We start from the raw sequence: 24,294 nt of genomic DNA on the forward strand, positions 1-24,294 counted from the left end.
TGATAAAGGGTGAATCACAGAATCACAGAATCTGTCTCCAGAGTAGGAGACTCCACAACCCCTCTGGGCAGCCTGTTCCAGTGTTCTGTCACCCTCACTGTGAAGAAGTTTCTTCTCAAATTTAATCATGCATCTGACTTACTACAGGTGAATTGTCAACACAAGTACCCACCCAGGCCACGTGCTCCATCTCCTTCATCCTCAGTCAGGTTGGCACAGTGTGTAAAGTTGCCAGTAAAGTAACTCCTTTCATTAGGGAACGGTTTTTCACTAGCTCTGCCTTTATTCAGGTAGTTCATATGAAATTTAGCTGCAACTGTTGAAGGACTGAAGTAATAAATGGTAGCATAAAGATGCTGCTGAAGCAATGGAATGTAGAGTAGCAAACTTGTCTCATGGTCTTAATAAAAAAAAAAAAAAAGGAAAGCAATAACTTAAATTACTCATTAGGCATTTGTACTTCAGTTAGGTTAACCAGAATTACTTGTTCACAGTATCACAGTATGTTTGGGATTGGAAGGGACCTTGAAAGATCATCTAGTCCAATCCCCCTGCTGGAGCAGGAACGCCTATGTGAGGTCACACAGGAACATGTCCCGGCGGGCTTTGAATGTCTCCAAGGGAAGGAGACTCCACAACCTCCCTGAGCAGCCTGTTCCAGTGTTCTGTCACCCTCACTGAGAAGAAGTTTTTTCTCAAATTTAAGTGGAACCTCTTGTGTTCCAGCTTGATCCCATTACTCCTTGTCCTGTCATTGTTTGCCACTGAGAAGAGCCTGGCTCCATCCTCATGACACTCACCCTTTATGTATTTATAAACATTAATAAGGTCACCCCTCAGTCTCCTCTTCTCCAAACTAAAGAGACCCAGCTCCCTCAGCCTTTCTTCATAAGGGAGGTGCTCCACTCCCTTAATCATCTTTGTTGCCCTATGCTGGACCCTCTCCAGCAGTTCCGTGTCCTTCTTGAACTGAGGGACCAAGAACTGGACACAATATTCCAGATGGGGTCTCACCAGGGCGGAGTAGAGGGGAAGGAGAACTTCTCTCAATCTACTAACTGACCCCCTTGTAATACACCCCAGGATGCTGTTGGCCTTCCTGATCACAAGGGCACAGTGCTGGCTCATGGTCATCCTGTTGTCCACCAGGACCCCCAGGTCCCTTTCCCCTACACTGCTCTCTAATATGTAATTTCCCAACCTATACTGGAACCTGGGGTTGTTCCTGCCCAGATGCAGGACTCTACACTTTCCCTTGTTAAATTTCATTAGTTTATTCCCTGCCCAACTCTCCAGCCTGTCCAGGTCCCGCTGGATGGCAGCACAGCCTTCTGGCGTGTCAGCCACTCCTCCCAGCTTAGTGTCATCAGCAAACTTGCTGATAGTACACTCAATTCCCTCGTTCAAATCATTAATGAATATATTGAATAATATTTGCCCCAATACTGACCCCTGAGGCACTCCACTAGATACTGGCCTCCAACTGGACTTCGCACCATTGACCACCACTCTCTGGCTCCTCGCTTTAAGCTAATGGTCACTCATTAGACTATGTATTACAGTTCAAAAGTGTGATCTTTTTGTTATAACAATAACTTGAGGGGATTTGCAGACGTAAGAAAACTGCTTTCAAGTAGACATGAAAAGTTTTCTTAAATGGTCACACTTATTTCTCCAGAATTGTACTGTAAGTCATCCTCTTTGAATCAGAAGCCCACAATGCCATTGTGTCTTTTGTAGAAGTGACACTTCAAACGAAACCATATCAAAGTGCTATTGAATGATGAACACATAGTATCTTCATAGATGGCTACCTGCTCTAATTACCTTGAGAGAATTAAAAACCAGATTCTGTGCCTACTTGGGGAATAGATTATCTTTGAAAAGATCTATCATTTGAAGAGTTTAGTTCAAATCTGACCCAAAAAGATTTTTTATTAAAAAGTATTGGCTTGAAATACAGATATTTACCACGAAAAAAAGTACTGAAAGTTCCAAACCTCCAAGGCTGAACCAGCCAAATCAATACAGTTGCGAACATAATCACAGTTCAGTACTATTACAAGCAGTATAAGGTCTCATGATAAATAGATACTTCAAGATCCTTTAATTGTTTTCCTTCCCTATAATTTTAGCTGCCTCTAAATGAAGTATCTTGCTTAGAGATTTTTAAAAAGAGAAGGCTAACAGCTACTCCAACTCATATTATAAACAAATATTATAAATAAGTATTGCTTGCCTTTGACAGTGCTCTGCATTTCAAGTCAAACTTCTTTTTCAGTTACTTAAATATTGTTTGAAAAACTGAAATTTTGTTCTACTGTTATTCTGAAAGTCTCGCCAAGGACCATAATTCATGGAAACAAGATCTTTCTCACATAAACAAATTCTAAACTATATTTTCTCACAAATAAACTATATTTGTCTTGCTATTTTGTGAACAAAATAAAACTGCTATGCAAGTCTGTCTCTCACTGGCATACCGACTGCTTGAGTGGAATTAATTCCCCTGGGTGCCTTTATCAGATTTGTTCACTTTGTTCCTGAACATGAAGTTCAGTTCAGAACAACAGAAACAGAGGAGGAGCTTTTCTTCTTTGGTTTAGCAGTAAGTCACTAGGAAATGTTTTGTTGCTGCAGGCATTTGAAGTTCTATGGGCCCTTTGGAATGAAACGTTGTTTGTAGTGTTTCCTGTGATTTGCAAGGGACTGGATTTTCCTTTCAGGCTCATTAGCTTCTGGTAGGATCCAAGATGAACTTACTTTTTCTCCCAATGCTGAGATACAGTTCTGCCCCCCAGACACTTCTAATTTAAAGCTGGGCAGATGAAGGAAAGTCCCAAAATCCAAGAAAAGTGTTCACTGTTACACATTAACGTATCAGAGCAGAGTTTCAAGAGTCACTTCAGTACAATACAATGAAGGCTTCACAAATCATGGCTTAAAGAATCTTTTCAATGTGCAAACCAGAGAAATATATATAGACATTAGTATGTGAGACAGAAAGTCTTATTGCTTGGAGACTGCACAACAGCTAAAATGCAAGCCAAATTTACAACCAATTAGGAGATAACATATGGAGATTCACCCACCTGCTGACAAGCAACAAATACTGGCAGACTTAAAAATTAAAATCTTCCTAGAGTTTTTTACCTCAAGAATATTTTGTGCTCTTCCTGACTCTGCCTCCCCTGAAATGAAATATTTTCAAAAGAATGCTCCATTTAATCACAACTTGTGCAAACTGAAGAAAAAAGAAGTTTTTGAATGTGTCTTCCGAATTTTATATTGACTCTTTATACAACTCTTGGGCTCAGCTTGAGGTCTGATATTCTGCCACAGATATCAGCTGTATTGCAAATGCATAGGATCTGCATTTCTAACAAATTTACCCAGAGAACATGACAAGTTCTATTGTCCTGAACTCATTAAAAATGAAGAACAGGCAGTTCTCATAATTTACAAACCTGCTCTCTCTGTGTTTTGTCTTAGATCCCCTTATGTAGCAGCTTTTTCCCTGAATTGCTGGCTGTCTGGATATTAGACACATAGTCTGACAGTAACAACCATCACGTTTCTATCACTATTTTTAATGACATAACCTCAAGCCATAACTTTAAGTGTTGCTCTGGCATCATGACATGAAAAAACACTTTTGGGATGTTGTTCTGACTGTATCCACAGATGAGACGAGGTAAGATACAAAGAACAGGCCACCAATTCCTGGTACGATTAGGTAGGAACCACTTCCTGACAGTGCTTGGATCTCATGGCAGTCTGAGACGCAATGTCACTAACAGCAGAAATACTTGCAAGTCAGAGAGAACAACGTGGGATAAAACCTGCTGGAAACTTCCTGCCTAAGTGTTGAATCCTTGTTTTAACAAGCTGAATGGAAAAAAAACCCCAAACCAACCAAACCTCACTGGGCCATAGCCTACATAGAGTCACCGTATCACAGAATGACTGGGGTTGGAAGTGACCCCTGGAGATCATCTAGTCCAACCCACCTGCTAAAGCAGGTTCACCTGGAGAGTATCATACAGGAATGTGTCCAGGTGGGTTTTGAATGTCTCCAGAGAAAGAGACTCTGCAACTTCCACTTAACCATGGCTGCTCCATGTTTTGCAAGTAAACAGTGATTGGAATCTTGGGGATGGTGTTGAGAAAGACAGTGGGAGGGCTTGAGACTGTAGGATTGATTTTGTGTCGTTAGTTCTCATCTTAGATACCCTATAGGTCTTAGGTTGAGGGTGAAGCTGAGGCATTGGTAATGAAAAGGAGGGGTGGGCCCAGCTGCTTGCTGAGCATTTTGTGCCCCACACAGGCTGTCCAAGGGCTCCTACCGTGGGTCTGGAACCATGGCAGGAGAGTCCCACCACTCCCAGCCATGTCCTGAGGCTGTGGCACAGCCAGGGCAGTGGCGAATCTGTAAGACAAGCTGGAGGTCTGTGATGAGGTTGGGCATAGTCTCTCATGCAACCTCCTTGCCTCAGGCTTCTCTCCCCTTGGCTTGGCTTACAGACCAGGCTTTGTGGGGAGCTGGGAGCCCAGGTCCTTGCTGCAAAGCAAAATGCTGGTAGGGCAGGGATGAGAGCTGGGGTCTGGCTCTGAGGGTCCGTGAGCAACGGCTTACCCTCCTCTCTCCCTGGGCCTGGGGATGTCGCAAGGAAAGTTGGCACCAGCCAATTCCTGAGACTCTTGGGTAGATGGGGCAGCCAGGTGAGGGCTGAAGGCAGCTAGGTCCAAGCTGTCCTGTTTCCTCCAGGCCAAACCAACCCATTCTCAGGACTACTCTGAGCTGCCACATGCTGATGTGGTAGGGTAAAGCAGTAACTGGTGGCCGCATCTGGAGACTGCTGTAGCCACGGCTGTATCCACCCACAGCCTGGGCTCTCACATTTGTCCCTTTCCTAGATGACACTGTCAGTGTCACCACAAGATGGGCTGTCCTTTGCAAAGGACTTTCTAAAGAATTTCAGTGATGTATTCTGCCATTGAATTTGGGATTTTGAAATGAGACTGTCTTGAATGTTCTTTGCAGTGTTAAATGTATGTTCTTTAATGATTGTATCTCCATGTTTAGAAGTTATAGGCTAATTTTTTATTGTACATATTTAATTAATATTTACACTTGTAGTTCCCAATCTGAACGTCAAATGGTTGCATCTGTAGAGTCAGAGTGGGTTTTCTTACAAGGTGCAATGACTTCTAAAATGGTAGAGGCCATTTAGCTCTCTTAACTATGTCAATTTTAGGGAAGTAGATTGAAAATAAAGTTTTGAGGAAAGGTGTGTTTAGGAGATATTTCATGTGCTGCAGAGTTAGCATAAGAGCTGCCTAAATCACAATTTTCTGTCCAATATCTTTTGTCATTTTGAAACTCATAAACTATGTGCATGGGTTATTATGATATTGTAGGTCTCTTGCCTTTTTTTAAAATTTTATTTTTATTTTTATTTCTTTTCAGGTCTAACAGTCATTTCTTGCTGTGCAGCTTTACATTGATTCTGTTTTTGATGGAAAATAAAAAGTTATGATTTAAATACAATGTATGATTATATCTGAACTCCCTTCTGAACTGGCATTTTATAGATAAACACATTTTTGTAATAAATACATAGGTTTGAAAATTTTTCATTTTAATATCTCATTTCTCATTAGAGAGATATTTTCTTTGCTTAGTTCTATGGAAGCTTTCAGGTTCATTGTCCTTTTCTTGTATCTTTATCTGTAAGCCTAAGTCCACCTGAATATGCATGGTTTGGTCCTAATTCTGTACATCTTGAAATTCTTGTTTTTCTTTGTGTTCCATCAGAGTAAATTATTCTATTTATCTATGAATTCTAATGGGTTTTATCCTTTCCTTTCCTTCTTGTTCTAGCCATGCCTTGGCTTTCTCATTTTCACAGCTGTCTCTTACTGAATATTCTGCCTGTGGTACAGCTAAATAGCTCACCGAATTATTGTGACATTAATTCCTCACCATATGCTCCGGACTGCTTCAGGACATTTTTCTGTTGAAAACTATTCTGTCTTAAATTTTGTGAGTTATGTATTATTTTGCTAAGGACAGTTCAAAATTTTCTTGCTAGGATTTTGTAAATTACAAAGTGTTTCATACCGTCCTTCCAGACTGGCTAGCTGATTCTTTATCCAGCTGATTTACTTCCTTGGAGGTCTTTGAATTTTCACTCTGGTATTTAGTTTTTTGAATTCTTTGTTGTAGCATATTTAGAAAGCCATGGCTTAATCAAGGTTATTTTACTGTCCATGAAACTTATTATTTTATTAAAGCAAACTGGTCGAGACACTTCCAATGGGGAACTGACAAGCTCAGCAACTCCCTTTGCTAGCCCAGACTTGGCTTTGGGGTTTAAAATTCAAAACCTCTCTTTTCTGGCACAACAACTTTATGTTGGAAAATCATCTTCAGACACTAAAATAGCTTTTAAACCAAAATAACTTAATCTCTTGGACTCACACTCCAAGTTATTTTTGGAACTTAGACAACACTAATTGCATGATTTTAAAATTAGATGTTAAAGAACAGCCATGAATTAACTTTTCCAGCAAAATCCACTTACATGTCCATATTTTCTGCTATATCATATACTTTCATATAAATGTGCAGTTTAGAAACAAATGTCCATTTCATTGTGATTTAAACAACATAATTTTAAGGGAGTATACATATTAAATTGAAATTACTGATACAAAATGAGCTGGCATAAATTCATCCCTACGGTAATGCAATACTTGATGCAGAATATTTATACCAGAATTTTTCTGAAATGACAGATAGTTAAGATGCATTTGTTTTTTTACTTTCTTGAAAACTGTTGGCAGAATTAACTTAATCAGTAATATTTCTGGAGGTCTGGATGGCAAGGATTTGTGTGCATGTTCAGTTTTTATGCACTTCTTGGTAGCCCTCTGAAAATCACTGACTGTATCCTACAAGGATAGTATTGCTTTGGACATATTTGTAATTATTTTTAACTCTGCAATCTGATGTTGCACAACACCTCACAGTTGTGCTTCTATAATCTCAATTTTTCTTGAAGTGTTTACCAGTTCCAGTTTGATCTGGCACAGCAGAACATCTTCTTAAATGTACTCCGTAATTCTGGGCTTCGGAACGCAAAAATCATAGGGTCGATGATGGCATTGCACATGATGAGCGTCCCATTCACATGGAAAATGGACATGTAGCAGGCACAGTAAGGGTTATGTGGGCAAAACCTTGCTAAGAGGATATGAAGAACAAAGGGGGCCCAACAGCAGAGGAAAACCCCCAGGAAAATGGTCAGTGTAATGGCTCCTTTCATGTTAGTTCTCTGATGGACTGTGCTGGTTGGCAGCGAGGCAATCTTTTTAGCATGAGATCGAGCCAGAAGGAACATGTGGACATAGAGACACAGGATAAAAAACATCATTAAAGGGAACAGGATGGTGAATGGAATGACAGTTGCTGCTTCATAGGAGAAGAGGGCAATGGCAATGCTACTGCCAGCACAGAATGTCCAAATGATTGCCAAAATAACCAAGGCCCTTCTCAGCGTCATGATGTTATGGTACCGCAAAGCGTAGAAGATAGTGATGTATCTGTCTGCTGCAATAGCTAACAAGCTGAAAATTGACCCCAGTAAAGACAGAATGAACATGGAATCCATGGCATCATCCAGCTTCTTCTCAAAGTCCCCACGAGGCGTCAGGTACCCTACTTTGCACAAGATGATAAAGATGTTCTCCAGAGTTTTGTACAAGCTGCCTAACATGTCTGAAACAGCTAAACTGCAGATGAAGAAGTACATGGGCAAGTGCAAATTCTTATTTCTAACAACAGCAATAAGGACAAGCAGGTTTTCCAGTATTCCAGCAGCAGCAACGGTGAAAAAAACTTCCTCTGGCACCACAACCTGGGTGCAGTCAGTGACATTTAAAGAGAAATCACTTATGTTTTCGAGGGAAGTAACGTTTGTCTGCCTTGCATGTTTGATCAGGCTGGAAGGTCTCTCAGTGCTCATTTCTTCTGATCGTGGAAAGGTTCTGGATCGTTGTTTCTCAGGCTTGGCTGTATTCTGAAGCTGACCTTTCAATCAGACCATTCTTCATTTGACGAAGGCTTTCTCCTTCATCTGCAGCAGTATTAATCTTAACCGAAGAGTTTTGAATTTCTCCTACAAGAAAACATGGAGAAACATACATATCAAAGATAAATTTACCAAATAGATACGGCAAAAATAGACATTTGAAATATCACTTCTTGTAATTGAATGAACACATCCTCAGAGAGAGGCAAAGTTGGTTTGGATGAAATAGGAGCTGCTCTAGGCTTCACTGAGCCTTAGAGGAAAGTGTAAATCCCCTTTTAGCTTCAGAGCAGTTTTAAAAAATACATGTAGCATTGTTTGGCAATGAGCATTCCGTGTGCACTGAAACTGATCTGACAGACTTCAAGAGTTTGGCAATCTTTACTGGCCCAGCTGTTTGCTTTGAGAAAGTCTGGCATTTCTCACAAGATTTACAGTCTTATTAGGCACAAATGAGACCAATGCCAAGATAAACTGTTGTCCAGGACAACAATATGTTTACCACCACACTGTTTATGGTGAAATAAAATGCCCTTGATTTAGATGTGAACATTTGTAAATATTCATATATTTCTGAGGCATGTTAGATACTAGCAAGAGGCTTATTTTTGATGCAAATTGAAACTGTCTTTTGATTTGATGAAAATATTTCTAATGCAGATTAAGATCTAAAGTACAATATTTTCTTGGCTGTGTTTTACAACTATCTGAAAGACCAAATGCCTATTTCAGGATTGAGATGATGTTTTGCTTTCTCCATAAAGATCCTGATCTAAACTACATTAACACATAGAAGATTCATTCTAAAGGATTAGGCTTTTTAGGCTTTTCAGTAATGTATAAATAGATGTGATCTTAATTTAGTATGGGTGTTACCCATAAAGAATAAGATCCACTTTTTCTTGTAGTATTTATAGCCCCATTTGTGAAATGCAGATGCAGTTGCTGTTTTGAATGTCCCTCTTTTGAAAGAAGTGACATATTCTCCCTTTGTTTTTAAATTCAAACCAGCTTTTAATTGTTTGGCACTTTCATAACAGTAAGCCTTGAAATTCCTTTGGACATTTGTTCATAGTCAGGGTTGCCAAATGCTGTAATACACTCTATTACTGTTTCAAAGGGAGAAGTCAGAAGTTTTAATTACTTTCTATACAAATGATGCCCTCTGCAAGTGTCAGTGGGTATCTGTAATCAGGACAGCTGAACTGCTGCTTGAATATGATTACCCTTAATGCAGATTAATGTTTGGCCACTTTTCAGTGGAAAACAGGGTTCTGATCTGGGTTTGCTAATGTCATTTGCTGAGATTTCCAGTAAGGTGCTCTTGTGGTGAAGAATGCTGAGACTTGGACCACTAGCTGTCATGAATTCAATTGAAACAAACTGACTTAAGAGAAAGCATTCAGGAGAGTAGCCATACTCATCTGAAAACAAAGTCTGTGTAGTGGAATAAATGAACTGTATTGCACTGCAGCATGTGTGGACATTTCCAAAGACAATTAGGTCAGCATTTGTCAGTATGTGAAGGAAGGAGTTACTAACAAGAATAAGAGACTCAGCAATGTCTTTGGAATGATATGATTTTCTCTGTTCTCACTGGAGCTATTGTCACAGTTAAGTTTTATGATTTCTGATCTAGCAATCTGGTGAGCAACTTAATTTTCACCCTTGATAGAAAGTCAACAGGGACACTTCAGACAAAGCCTCATTTCAATGCGATTTAAACAGGACAATGAGTTGGCAAAAATGCATTTTTTAAGTCACCGTTATCTCAGAACTGTTTTAACAAATCCTTGTAGTCATATTACTGAAAAGATCTGCCTGACGAACATGAAGGATCCTTCACTGAAAACATGTAGCATTATGAATGGCATGATATATTACATCTGCTGCTTATAATTTTACAGTAACTTCATATAAAGTGCAACATTTGGTTAGAGCAGAGAACTTATAAAGGCTTTAGAGCACTTACAGTACCACTTACAGTATCACTTGTTTTCAAACAATTAATAGAAAGACAGAAAAAGACATTCTTATTTTAGAGATTCTCATTTTGGCATGTGTGCATAGCTATTGCACATTATTTTTTTCAGGGTTCCATCAAGGATGTTGCCAATTATCTCCTTTTCTGATGCTTCAGCATGTTGCACAGTCATACTTCTGTCTCAGACCTCCCAGACAGAAATATTTGTGTATACAGTGTTGTACACAGGTATTAATTCCGGTGCTTGATCTGCATTATACACATGATATCATACATCTGTAGTAGATCCCACATATACAGGATTACTTCACTGCTACCAGACAGTCTGCATGAAGTAGTTTAACACTTCTAAGCAGTGTGGGACAGATAGACTACACACAGAGCCAAATCCGGTTGGCGACCGGTCACGAGTGGTGTTCCTCAGGGCTCAGTATTGGGCCAGTTCTGTTTAATCTCTTTATCGATGAACTGGAAGAGGGGGTTGAGTGCACCCTCAGTAAGTTTGCAGATGACACCAAGTTGGGTGGGAGCGTTGACCTTCTGGAGGGTAGGATGGCCATACAGCGGATTCTGGACTGGCTGGATTGTTGGGCTGAGGCCAATTGTATGAGGTTCAACAAGGTCAAGTACCGGGTCCTGCACTTGGGTCACAACAACCCCAGCCAGCGCTACAGGCTCAGGGAAGAGTGGCTGGAAAGCTGCCTGGCAGAAAGGGATCTGGGGGTGTTGACTGACAGCTGGCTGTACATGAGCCAGCAGTGTGCCCAGGTGGCCAAAAAGGCCAACAGCATCCTGGCTTGTATCAGGAATAGTGTGGCCAGCAGGACTAGAGAAGTGATTGTCCTCCTGTATTCGACACTGGTGAGGTCCCATCTGGAATAGAGTGTTCAGTTTTGGGCCCCTCACTCCAGGAAAGACATTGAGGTGCTGGAGAGAGTTCAGAGAAGGGCAATGAAGCTGGTGAGGGGTCTGGAGCACAAGTCTGATGAGGAGCAGCTGAGGGAGCTGGGGCTATTTAGCCTGGGGAAAAGGAAGCTGAGGGGAGACCTTGTTGCTCTCTACAACTACCTGAAAGGAGATTGTAGCATGGAGGATGGTGGTCTCATCTCCCTAGTTGCAAGTGACAGGACAAGAAGAAATGACCTCAAGTTGCACCAGGGGAGGTTTATATTGGATATTAAGAAAAAATTCGTCATTGAAAGGGTTGTCAGGCATTGGAACAGGCTGCCCAGGGAAGTGGTGGAGTCACCATCCCTGGAGATCTTTAAAAGGCATTTAGATGAGGTTCTTAGGGACATGGTTTAGTGCTAGAGTTAGGCTATGGTTGGACTTAGTGATCCTGAGGGTCTCTTCCAAATGAAATGATTCTATGATTCTATGGAATGTAAAGCTGTTGTGAACATGATGAGTAATCTCAATGTGTCTTCAAAGCTAATGGAAAGAGAAGATACCTTGGGGCTTGAATGCATATTTCCAATGGTTACAGAAATGAAAGCCAAGGTCATGTCACACGAAGCTATAAATAATCATCAGGTGAAAAAAAGTGTTGTTTGCACTACCAGAATCAGCTTAAACACAGTAGATTTCCTCTCCACTATCAATATCCCCCTAGTGCGTTGTATCTTTGTATTGTCCAGATAAAGGGTTCATGCCACTCACCAACACCCCTTTCTGAAAGACCTCAGTTTTGTCTTTTGCAGATGTCTGCAAAGTCAACTTTTCACAGCTAGTTTTTATATGTCAGCATTGTTAAAAACAGAACACAAGAATTTAAAAAATAGAAAAAGTGCCTTGTCCTACAGTCATTTTTTCCTGGCAATGGCCGGACTATTTGGATTTTACCTTTATCAAGGTCATTCACAGTCTAAGAATAAGTTTGCCTGGCTGTAGCAAGAAATATAAAACAGTCAAAAAGCAATAAATAACAAAAAAAACCCCTCAAGTTTGAAAAAACATTTGCAAACGTAACTGTACCACAAAAACTGCAAAAACCTCAACTCATTTTTTTTCATGTTTAGATTAGGTCCTTGAGGGAGAAATCGACAGCTCAGTAGCATCGGATATTCAGAAATATTTATCTAGAAAGTGACAGTCCAGCAATAAGCTGATGGCAATAATGAAGTTATACAAATTGCATATATTTGTAAGCTTATCGGCAGTTTCTCTTTGATTTATAGTTACCTAAAACAAGATGAAGCAGGAAACTGGGAGACTGAAAGCCAGGACTGGAAACTATAGTGACAATTTTACACAAACTTATGAAAGAAATACAATCTGGAGTACCTGACAGTTGTGTTTGCTCACTATGATTATGGTTTGACTCTTTACAACCCACTGATACTTGCAAAGCTTGTTCACGATGGCAAATGTCACATGGCCTAGCGTCAGCCCCAGAACTTCATTTTGTTACAAGACTGAGAATACTGGATACTGGTTGCTCTCAGCACTGTGCTGGATTAGTCTTGGGCAAAAACCATACTTTTCTGCTGTGTGCCCAGCGACTATTGATTACAGAAATTAAATTTTCTTTACAGTATGAATGTGATGCCTTAGCACCTACAAGGTCTGGGAAACTAAGTCTGCACTTGAGGTTTTTTTTTTCAATTGGATGAAAACTTAGTTCTTAAATAAATAAACAATAAACTTCCCTCAAACCCAAAATGTTAAATAAACTGGTCTGATCAGCTGTAATAGCAACAAAAGTAATTTCAGCTGTGAACTATGATGATAAGATACAGTAAAGAATTATATACTATAAATACTACGTAATTTCACAGGATTTTTTCCACCTACTAATTTTTTACTAGAAGACCATTCCTCCCTTTACTGGAGAGACCACAAGCTGGATTTGAGATCTAAAGAGGTGGCAATGACTAAAAACTGAGAGAGTACTGAGTAATCTCTTCTGCTTTTGGACTGCACAAAGCAACTGTGACAACTGGCCAATTATGGAGATTAATTCCCTGTCCTTCTATGTATATATATTTAAAAAAAATATTAGGCGTGAGAAAGAACAAGTGTTGCGTGTTTCAGCCACAGTATATACAGTACAGTTCACAACACATTCAGTATATACAGGAGTACTTGTCGCTTGAAAGACCATGACCTTTTCTCGATCCAAAAAAGTCTTCGATGTGTTAACAAATGCCTTCTAATGTCATTATCTCTAGCATTCCACCCCTAAAACTACCCAGTGTAGACTTAAATAAAAGGACCTTGTGCATCAGGGCACCCGGTGATAGGTTCAGCTTGGTTCTCCTTCTAAAACTTGGTCATAGTGGAACATGAAACACTTGTGGAGGTAGTGGGACAACCTGTGTGTGACTGTAGCACTGTCTGGTGCTACTTAGGGCAACCTTTTTCTGAAAATGACAGCATGAGTCCCATGTTCAGTGAATGGGAGCTACATACATTTTCAGTCACTTCCATTCAAGTTGTTGTGTTTTGTATCAAAATAAGTTTGACAAAAAACTATGGACAATTCCCTTTTTTTCCTTGTTTCGAGCTTTGACATATATACAAGACATTTAAGAAGGAAAGACTTTTAAAAATATATATCTTCTTTTAACTTTTCTTCTGCAGTAGGTAGGCAATGGCTTTCACGGAGACAAATGGGACTGGAGGACTGGAGCTGGTGTAGGAAGGTAAGCCATGAGGACAGGCTATTTCCTACATTTTATAATGGGCATTTCTTTTTTTTTTTTTTTGCCAGCTGGGCTTAGCCCTGAACAAGCAAGCAAGTGAAAAAGGGCACACAGATCCTGATTCTGCCTTGCCCTGCACATTGTATAGTTCCTTACAGGTGTTAAAAGTAACTGTGTCAGAGGAATTGCTCTACAATATCCACTGACTCCCAAGGGCTTTGTTAGCTTGAAAGTTGCTTGCACTACCTCCCCTCGCTTTTCTGGCCATAGCTAAAGGGAAGACCACTAGCTGTCTCAGAGTATTTGAAGTATCATATTGACTTCTAAGTTGACTGTGATTAACGTAACGTAAAATTAAAAAAAAAATAAAAAAAGAAACAGCATTAAAACAAAAAGAAATAAATCTGCTCTACGAACAGTAGCAGACTGTATGCGAAACATCCTCAGCTACAATTTGCATTATTGTCAAACTCTTGAAGAAAATAGTTTTCTTAGATGACCTGGATTTTAGCTCCCTTGCCATTTATTAAAAAAGATCCAAACAGTGCAGGAAACACTGAGAAGTTGCTACTTAACTTTAATGTCAGCACAGTTGTTCAATAATGTATAAATATTGCTTCTCTTTGAACCAAGCTGTGCAGTGAAACTTGGAGCGTTCTTTTGTTTCGTGTGTGGAGGAAAACTGACTGGTGACTTCATGAGAGGTTATGGTTTCACAACAAGCCTGGAGCCAGCTTAGCAGCTCACCACACTGAAAGGCAAAATTCCATCTCTCCCTTCCCATCTGTGCTTCCCTCTGTGCCTGCCCTGTCATCTCCCTTGATCTTATCTAAAACTTTTCTTCCCTAAATAACAATAGCAATTACTAATGTGTATATGTCACATTTTCTTCTTACACCACAGTGCACACTGACAACACAGCATGCTTGTGGTGCTGACTGCTGTACTGGCATGTGAGGTGGCTGCAAGTGTGCTGCTATGCATAGCACTACACTGCCACTGAGTGTGGTGCTGCTCAGTGGCAATTTACTCAGGGTATACAAACCCTTTGTGAGCTCTTAGTTGCAATAACTACATTTCCACCATGGCCAACACCAGCGTAAAAGTCTCTGTACAAACTGTAGCAGTAGTTATTCCTTGGTTTTGAAACTTGGATGCCAAGGTTCCTCCTCCGCTGGGGCCTCTTTAAGCCAGGTCCTTCCTCTGAGGGAACTATGCAAGGCCCTGAGGACCCTTCCTGTGGGAATCCTGTGGGAAGTCTTGGTATTTCCCAGCAGTAACTGAGAGGGCAAAAAAGTGTACATTTAATAACTTTCTTTCAAAAGTTATCAAGGGCACTTTATTTGAACAATCAAAAGTCAAAAATGTCTGCATCTTAAAACACACATTTTATGTTACGAATTTTGTTCAGCAAACACTGAACAAAATGGCAGTTGTGATGGCAAACAAATGACAGCATTGATCTCCATCCTGTTCTGGATGTGAACAGTCTCAGCATGCCTTCAGGTCTAACAGAAAGATCTCTCTCTAGGAAAGATCTTGGAGAAATATGAGTTTCTCCCACTTACAATTGTATTTACATAACGAGAACAAGTTACCATGAGTTCAGAGGACAGTGAGGTATATGGACTGTGTACTTATGTTTCATCGTTCAGTTGCTAAAATCTCAATCTTCTGATTTAGTGAAATGTATGTAATATGAAAAACTGATTTAATATAGAATACATTAACTGAGGTACTGATATAAGCACAGTCCTTTTCCTTCTATGTTTTTTTTCCTGCTTTAAAACAACATTTTAGGTAAAATGTTGAATAAAGCCGTGTGAAAACTGTGACGAAGAATTAAGATGCTATGCTACCTGGTGTTTCATCTTCTCCTAAGTTGAAATTTGAAAAACACCACCAATTAGTATTCATAATCTACTAGATCATTTATTCTTTTGCTTTGATCTCCCTCTAGTGTTCAACAAGATAGGGTTAGCCACTTATTAATGATATTGCAGCTATTCTGGCTCCTCACATATGCCCAAAACACTATGTAACATTACGTAGCCTAGTTTCAGTTTCATGAACAGGCATCAGACTTAGATAAATGTTGCTTGTATAAGACTGTTCACTGCCATTTGTCTTGGAGATTTAGTGCATCAAAATAATGAATATATCTCCCATAGGATTTCAGTGTCTTGTACTTTCTCAGAAATAACTTCACACTTACGGACACAGAGAGAGTACTTTTCAAAAAAAGTAGCAAAGAGACACAAAAAAGGGAAATTCATATCTATACAAGTGAAATACAGAAAAAAATATTGTTGTATCTAAAGCCACACCAACTGGGCTAATTACCATCAAAATGTTTCTCACACAGTTATAGCTGTGACTTCCATATAAGCAGCATTTCTAGAGTGAAATTAGGCTGCAAATAACACTTGCTGAAATTTTAAATGTCATATATATGTATATATGTATACATTGAAAAGAGTTTTATATATGAAGTTTTTCCCTGACTGAAAACCTTGTAAAAAGAATTTTCTGACTGCATCAGAAGCTGGACAGGCTGGAGGTCTTGTGGAGAATACAGATGAAGAAAATCTGAAAGATGGGTTTATTTCTTATGGATACTTCTTTTTCTTTTCCCCTTAAGATCAACTATGAAATAACACAGTTATGTGTTTGTTTTATGGATTAGGAAAAATGTCATTTTGGGAAAGATTTCCTCAGTTGTATTTAAGATTAGGTATATTCAGTATGCCATAGTTTTGTTGCCAACAACAAAACATGCAGTAAAGCATCTAAGCTATGCAGAAACTTACTGGCCAGGACTTCTCTCTGTGTGATGCTCATGTAGCTTCATTCAGAGCATGCACAGCTCTGAATATTTCAGCAAAGATACCTAAAGCGAGAAAAGTAAAAATGATTAAGAAAAGATGGACTGAGTTCTTAATACACTTTAGAAAAATTTTGCAATAGCAGAGAGGAAAAATAATTATTTAGGATGTTTATGAAGGAAAGGACAAGGACCATTAAAATTAAAGTGAGAAAAAGAAATTAAAGCTGATAAGTCAGGAAACAGTTTCTAAATTATTAACCTCTTGCAGCAGTATCATTCTTCACATACAATTGCTGAGACTGTAAGCTATACTGTTATCTCAAGTATATGGAACTAAGAAAGTTGCACAAAGTGTTGGAGGTTTTATAAAAATGCTTGTTTTGTCATGACACACAAATACAGAATGCACACAAAATTATTAGTGAAATAACACTATTCATCTCAAGTGTGTGGACAATTTCTTGAAAATGAGAAATCTGTAGAGAGAAAAACTAGAACTTGTAGAAAACCAAGGGCTGTAAATGCATTAGTGTAAATGCACTAGTGACTGGTGTCCTTATCCAGCACCTGCACCTTGGAGGGGCCTTCCCAGCAGTGCTGACAGCACACTGTGCCCTGGAAAGGGGAGACTTTTACAAGTCATTTACTATACAGCTGACATGGAGCAGAATGAAATTCAGATGAAATTCAGTATGCGTAATCATAAGAGCTTGTTTTGTTTGGTTTTGTTTTTTCTTTTTCTTCTTCTTCTTTTTTTTTTTTTTTAAAACCCATGAAGTCTCACTCTCCATAAAGCTGCTGTTGCTTTGTGAGGTTGTGATACATTAAGAAATATAATTTGTATAATTTGTAACAACATAATCTACCTAAGGGAAAAAAAAAAAGAAGAAAATAAACAAAACATACTCTGCTGCTTCTGATGCAGGTAATTGCTTTGGAAGTGATGTACCTACACCCTTTGGTCACATCCTTCCCTGTAGTAGATCAGTCTCAATGCATTTGAGTGAATTCGTGAAAAGCTACAATGATCCATGCCTACTAAATACTATATATATTGTAGTAGGCTTATTCATGCTTTTTTCAAACTCTATTTACTGTGCTCCAGACTTAATACTCTTATTACACTATGCTTTCTTATTTGCTTCTAGAATAAATTAATTTTAAGCCCATGTATAGCTGTAATTTTCTACAAGGAATCAAAAATAATAGTGAATATGAATACAGGACAACTAGTTCTCTGGCATCATTGTAAAAATCAATCAGGAGGCCTTCAAGTGACATTTCTGAGGCCATTGCTCTGTTCTGATTCTTTCCAGCAAATCATTAATTTTGCCAGTAACAGTGCCATCATGGAAATGTTGTTATCAACAAGCATCAAGGAAATCTCATGTACAAAAAAGCATTAACCATTTATTGAAAAATAATTTCTGTCTTTCTGCTCTAAAGAAAGAAGCCCTCCTAGGTGGTTTTTTAGAAGTCACCCATATTTTTCTCTGTCTGTGATTGCCCCAGTAGTTGCAAACAAAGCAACATTTAAAGTACACGGAACCATTAGTATAATATTCTATGTTTTTAAATGACAGAAAATGAGGGTGTGGATTTATACTGCCTTCACTGCTGCTTAAGTACACTGCCTTGTAAACCCAGGTATATCTTATTGAAAAAAAAGCATGAAAGATACAGGATCTTCTTTCCTGAGAGCTACTTAAAAACATTATTGTGTTTTTTATCTTGTTACTGAGCTAATATATTTACATCTCCTTATTATAAAAGTAAAAATAGTGCAAAGACAATGATTAAAATATGAATTCAACACATGCTTACTTTCTCTGGGAAACCTATAGGATGGGACCAGGGTGAAGAAAACGTATTTTCAGAGCCATCTTCATGCCCAGTTGTCTGGGAGGGTGAAATAACGAACAGAAAAAGAAATGTGGGAAGAATGAAATGTAAATTCTGCAAGCCCATAAAAATCTGCTTGCATTTGGAGTAGTGGCCACATAAAACTTTAGTCTGGCTGTGTGTCAGCATTCAGCGCTGGCTCAGCTTCTGCTCTAGGTAGAATCAGCCGAAGTCTCATTGAAAAAGGTGTGCTCTCATCCAAACACAGCTCTAAAGAGGTGTGGGACGTTTATGAAGATACCCCAAATTAGGTAATTTTAGCTTTTGTTTTCCACGCACTAGGCTGTGGAGGCCTGTGGCAACGGAGCTGTGGCAGACCAGGTATTTCCATTTCTGCACAGGTGTCACAGAACTGCTTGCATATGTGTGCATGTGGTGTCATTTGTATTCTGCTTCTGGTCTAAAAGAAGTAACAAGGAGAGTCAGAGGCTAAATGTTAGTGCAGGTATCTTCAACAACATATGCTCAATACAGGCATTTACTCTGCTCCAGTTTTCCTCGTGGTCATCTCCTTCAAGGACAGAGACCTCTGCTGTCCTCTGCCTTCCTTTGCTGTGTGCTGCAGACTGACACAGGATTAAGTATCTAAGAATATTCGCAGTTAGAGTGCACCAAACCACATGGTCTTCCGTCAATTATACTGCTGAAAATCTATAATAATACCAGGTAGATTGATGGAATTGCTCAATGTTTACTCCAGAGTAAGTGCGGAGAGAATTCAGTCTCCCTGCAGCAGTGAATGCTACAAGGTTGTACCTGCCCGGATTAGCCCTCCTTGCATAATTCCCAGTCCAGATCGAGAAGAAGACTCACTGATGACCAGTTAGAAAGTCTCTGAGAGGTGTGACCTCTGATTGATGCAGTGATAAAACTGAGATGAAGCAGGCAAAACAGTATCAAAAAGACCAGAAACATTTCAGCGGAAGCTTTCCTGCTGTATAGCTTAATTCCTTCAGGTGGTAAAGAGGAAAATCTTACTCAAACTTAATAAAAGAGGCATAAAACCCATGCCAAAAATTTGCTTTAGAGAAGAATAATTGTAAGGTGAAAGATTTTAGGGAACATTAGAAAAAGGGCACTTCATTCCAGAAATAACATTGCATCTTTCACTACTTTCTCCAAGCAGGCTTTCTGAGTTTTACATAGATTTAGCAAATCCCCACTTACCTGTTAGTGAAACAACTTGTAAGTCAGTGTGCTGGTATTACTGGGAGCAAGATTACTTATAAAGGAAATGAAGCCAACATAATCTTTGCGTAAAGGAAAGATTGGAACATCTAAATCAAAGAGAAAGACAGTTGTCTCATTGGCATAACCTTGAATTAGGGTCACTTTAAAATAAATCATTCATTGTCTCTGAAAACTTAAGGAGAAAAAAAATATGCCCAGTCAAAAGGAAGATGTGCTGAACTGCAAAGTTAAGGAGATAGAGACAACTTGGCAGCACCAAAGGCCAACTGTACTGGTCTGGATAAATTTAAGTTATCATTACGGAGAAATGTAATTCAGATCGTGAAGGTAAAAAATGTACTGACCTTTAACAATATTTCATGAAGAGGTGACAGTCCCTATTATGGAAACTAATAGGAGTGTACAGCGTAAGTTATTCACCTTAGGGAAAGACTTCACATTTGGATCTATTAATTAGTGGTTAAACAGCAATGCTCCAAAGCAGAATCATATTCTTAACTATATAAACTGAGAAATTTTGTTTACTTTCAGGGAATCAAACAAAAGCTCAAACCTACTACAGAAAAGGTGAATTTGGGCTCAAGATTTTATTAATCTGTGTTCAGGATTGGTGAACACACAAATCCTCTGCTATTAGCAGTTTGACAGGTCCAGTGGGAGTCATTTAGGTCCCTGGCACACAATAATTGGAGGGAAAAAGGCTTGGCAACGTGTTTGAGGTGAGGGGACCTGAAGAAGAAAAAAATCTTTAGAAAACTGAAGGTATGTTCTTCATATTTGAGTGTCTTTCAGATTTCCAAGAGGAAAAAAGTGCCTCACTTATTCTCCATCCTCAAATGCACAGAGGTTTAGTCTTTGCTTTTTAACTTATTTTTCTTTAGATCAGTTGAACCCACTGAGTTCCATTGTGATACACAAAGATAATTACTAGTAAAAGCATGCATGGTGTGGAAGAATAGGACACAAACAAGAAAACCGAAGTCACAGGGGTGTAGAACTTTTTTTTACTATTTTTTTTTTTTTTTCCACCTATCTTGTCCATCATTTGAATAACATCCTTTAAATATACCTGGTCATGGTTCTTGCTCTGGAGCGCCAGCTTCAAGGGCATTCATTCTATGTTGTGTCAGGCAGAACTCGCATCCTTATAAATTCAGGTTCTTTGCACTGCTTTGGACCTGAAGACACTCATTAGATGCCTTGAAAGTTAATTTTGGAAAGCCTTCATCTCGTCTTGTGCTGTGAATTGCTGTTCTACACTAAGAGTACAATACAGAATGCTCAAAAGAAGTCTGTACCATACAGTGTAATAAATAACTAACAAGGAAAAAAGTCTGTAAATTTGTGCTTACATTTTATTTTGGTTGCAGAGAAAATAAACACACAATAGGCACAGAGGCCTCTTCACTCAGCCTTAGGCAACAAATAAGTTTGTATCAAGTCTGAAGTGATAATGAAGAGTCAGAATTCATAATAATATTTAGGGTCATGTACGACACAAAAATTCATTTTTTAGTTTTATTTAAGTCTAGAAAGTCAGAAGATACTTGCTGTCAACAGGAGAGTGGTATATTGATTTCATTGAATTCTGGTGATTTAGTGGGTTATTAAAAAGAATTGGGAGCATGATTTGCCCTATGATAATTTCATTATCTTTAAACTTGAGCGGAAGAGCAGAAAACCCTCAGCGAAGTCTTCTTCAGGTTACATTAACCTAACACTCCGGTATGTCTCTACTAATATTTCAAATAGTTGTGTTCAGACATAATGTGAATGCTACTACCAGCCCAGCAGAACTGGGGCTGTACGTGTTCGAAGGACAACATCGTGCCTTTTGTTCTAACTGCAGCTAACAAAACTCTCAGCCTCCAGGAGGTGAATGTTTGAGGAAGCACAATGGTAAGAAGTAGGAAACCTGGTATCCAGAGATTTATTCTGCAAGATACTGTGGGCATCTATAGAAGGGATGAGAGGTGAAGAATAAATTAAAATGCCCCCTAACAAACCACCTGCCTAAGCACAAAACACTATAGTTCTAGGAAGTTTTTCTAAAGTTAAATGAATGAATTTTCTGTTTCGTTTTGTAAAGGGAAGGTAAGTAAAAATGAAAGGATGTCATAGAGGGGACAAGAGTTTTTAAATATTTTTTTGAATATAGTATTACTGTGTAAAACAGATGTACTATGATGAATTACAATGAAAAAGCTCCTAGAATTGCATGTTACAAATAGAAAAATTAATCCCTGTTATCACACTGCATAAGATTTATTATTTCTATTTATTGAGCCATGAAATCAGTAGACAATTCTAGTTTGAAGGTTGAGAATGCAAAGTAATTAGGACCTTATCACTTGACAAAATTCTTAAAATGATTTTACCAGTTCTGTGCTTACAAAACTATAGCAAATTTAATACTCATACTGTGGATGCTTTCCTCCCACTGTGTTTCAATTCCAAAGAGCACACTAGGAAATAAACAGTATTTTCACAACATGTGAAGAGAGAAAGAATTCTTTAAATTGTAGCAGTAAAGAGCTCTATATATAGTCCAGGCTTTAAAGCAGAAGCCATGAAGGGTGAAGTTAACTAGGAGAGGAGTGTGTGAAAACTGGGGCCTCGGGTAGACTAAGAAAAACACAGATGCCATTTCCACAATATAGAAATTTTTTCCATCCAGCAGACAAAGAATACATCAACTATAATTTATTAGCTTTATTAAATACTTACTAAAGTCTCAAATTCTGTAGCCATAACTTTTAGCAAAACAAGTAAGCAAAAATCAACTGCCTTCATCAGTGGACTTAGCCTGCTATTTGATTCTTGCTTAAAAAGGGGCCTGTTAGAGCAGATTTTCATTCCACGCTGTTCTCAGCATGCTATGCAAACTTGGAGTTTTGCAGAAAAGGCAACTATTATGCTACTTTATCTTCAGAAAACAAACAATAATCTTTTGGGGACAGATGGCTAGAGAGGAAGAAGAGGTTTTTCTTAAACAGAAGACAACCTAATTGTGATTGATAAATCAAGAATGTGTGAATATTAGCAATTTTATTACTGATAATCCAGTATTTGCACAAAGATATTACTCATTATTTTTCATTGACTTTGCAAATATGGATTATGATAGAAAATTAAGTTTTAGGGAATTTCTGGAGGGACATTGGTAATGAATTCATCCCTGAGATGGTGCCATATGGTCAAAGCTCCAACAAAAAAAGGATTCATCCAACTTTTTCTGCTGTTAACATCTTTTATCTTGCACACAAAAATATAGCAAGTATGTTGATGACAGCTGGTATTAAAATGCCAGTTGAGAATTTTTTGAATGATTTTGGTGTAGACTTCTCTAAGCCCAAGGTGTAAGACTGGTGTACTTCTGTCTCCACTCACCACCTCCCACTTCATTTCCAGCTCCTCATAGCTGAACACTGTTGAGCATAGACATATGCTCATGGTGCCAAAGCCCTGGGAAGCTTGATTTGTCATTAGTCAAAAATACTCGCAGTAGTATCAAAGGTGATGCTGTTATTTTCTTGCACTAAGTAGTTGTATCCAGTGTATTGGAGTGAGAGGAAAAGAAGGAGGAGAGCTGGAGACTTCCCAGATGGTGTGCCCTTGCTTGATGAGGCACAGGAAAGGGCAAAGTCAGGAAACATCAGCCTGGGGGTCAGACATGTGCGTGGCATGGCACCTTCACCAGTGCATCTGGAAAGAAGAATAAAGGAAGGCGGGAGGACCTAAGGTCTCTGTGACCATGGTCTCCTCTGGACTGCTTTAAAACAGAGGCCTAGTTTCCTGATCCTCTTAGGTTCCTCTGAGGTTATGACCAGTCACTCTCTGGTGTCAGCCCATGTGGAGAGCTGCAGCTAAATTTGACAGCCCAAATGTCACAAGAGTGCACTGTCTATTTAAACGGTTTTTCATTTCAGATGCCTCATGCGTGTACTAATGCCAGTTCTTGCACTAAAGCTTCTTTTTTTTTCCCACTTCAATTTTTCTAAAAGGAATTTTATATGAAAATTTGTTGAACCTACAAAAAGTGCATTAAACTCAGTACATGTAAGGGTTAACTGTAGTTGCATTGTCTACTTGAATGTTAATGCCAATTTTTAAATGCTTGGATTCAATGTTTTTGTGTTATTTTGTTTTAGGTGTAATATTGCTATTCAGTGTGAAAGATTCAAAAAGTTTTAAGAGGAAAAGCTGGCATTGCTTTTGCCCTCAGAGATATTTTTCAATCACGTAGTGTAATGGTCAGGCACCATTACTCAAATACTGCTGTTCAAGGTGACCGAAACATTTACTATAGATGTTCAGTACATTCAGGCAATAGTAGGTCAGGAGAATCTGGTAATCTTGTAAAAAGTACAGTAATTTCTTCAGAAGTGTGAACGAGAAGAATCAAAAGGAGTTTATGTTAGTGTGATTGGCTGTCTAGGATCATCCTGATTTTTTCCTAATTACTCTTTGTTCTCTCTGCGTTCACTCCTTAGGGAGCTTTGGGGGTACATTCTAAGCAAAGAAAGCCTGTAAGAGGCATTTGTTAAGTATTTTCCACGTGATTATCCGTTATTGAAATTACTATATCAGAATTGTCACCTTCAAATAGCAAGTACTGTGACGCATAACAATAGGCTTCTCAATGAATTT

The 24,294-nt window shown here is 38.8% G+C and overlaps 1 protein-coding gene across 2 annotated transcripts; it reads right to left on the bottom strand.

Annotated features, from left to right (window-relative positions):
* Positions 1-1,378: 1,378 nt before the first annotated feature.
* On the bottom strand, positions 1,379-19,643 carry MC2R (melanocortin 2 receptor). 2 transcript variants are annotated; one of them, XM_071804274.1, is made up of 3 exons: positions 19,621-19,643; positions 16,535-16,614; positions 1,379-8,183 (listed from the first exon to the last, which is right to left on the bottom strand). In XM_071804274.1, the coding sequence occupies exon 3, from the start codon at positions 8,028-8,030 to the stop codon at positions 7,071-7,073; it is 960 nt and encodes a 319-aa protein (XP_071660375.1). In that variant the 5' UTR covers positions 8,031-8,183; positions 16,535-16,614; positions 19,621-19,643; the 3' UTR covers positions 1,379-7,070. The 2 variants fall into 2 exon arrangements, with proteins under 2 accessions (XP_071660375.1, XP_065687807.1); XM_065831735.2 differs by lacking the exon at positions 19,621-19,643 and adding an exon at positions 18,376-18,425.
* Between the last annotated feature and the right edge of the window lie 4,651 nt (positions 19,644-24,294).

This window comes from Patagioenas fasciata, chromosome 2, assembly GCF_037038585.1.
Source record: "Patagioenas fasciata isolate bPatFas1 chromosome 2, bPatFas1.hap1, whole genome shotgun sequence".
Classification (NCBI taxonomy): Eukaryota; Metazoa; Chordata; class Aves; order Columbiformes; family Columbidae; genus Patagioenas; species Patagioenas fasciata.

Excerpts from the sequence above, each read along its gene's own strand:
- MC2R (XM_071804274.1), bottom strand. The coding sequence starts at position 8,030 with ATGAGCACTGAGAGACCTTCCAGCCTGATCAAACATGCAAGGCAGACA.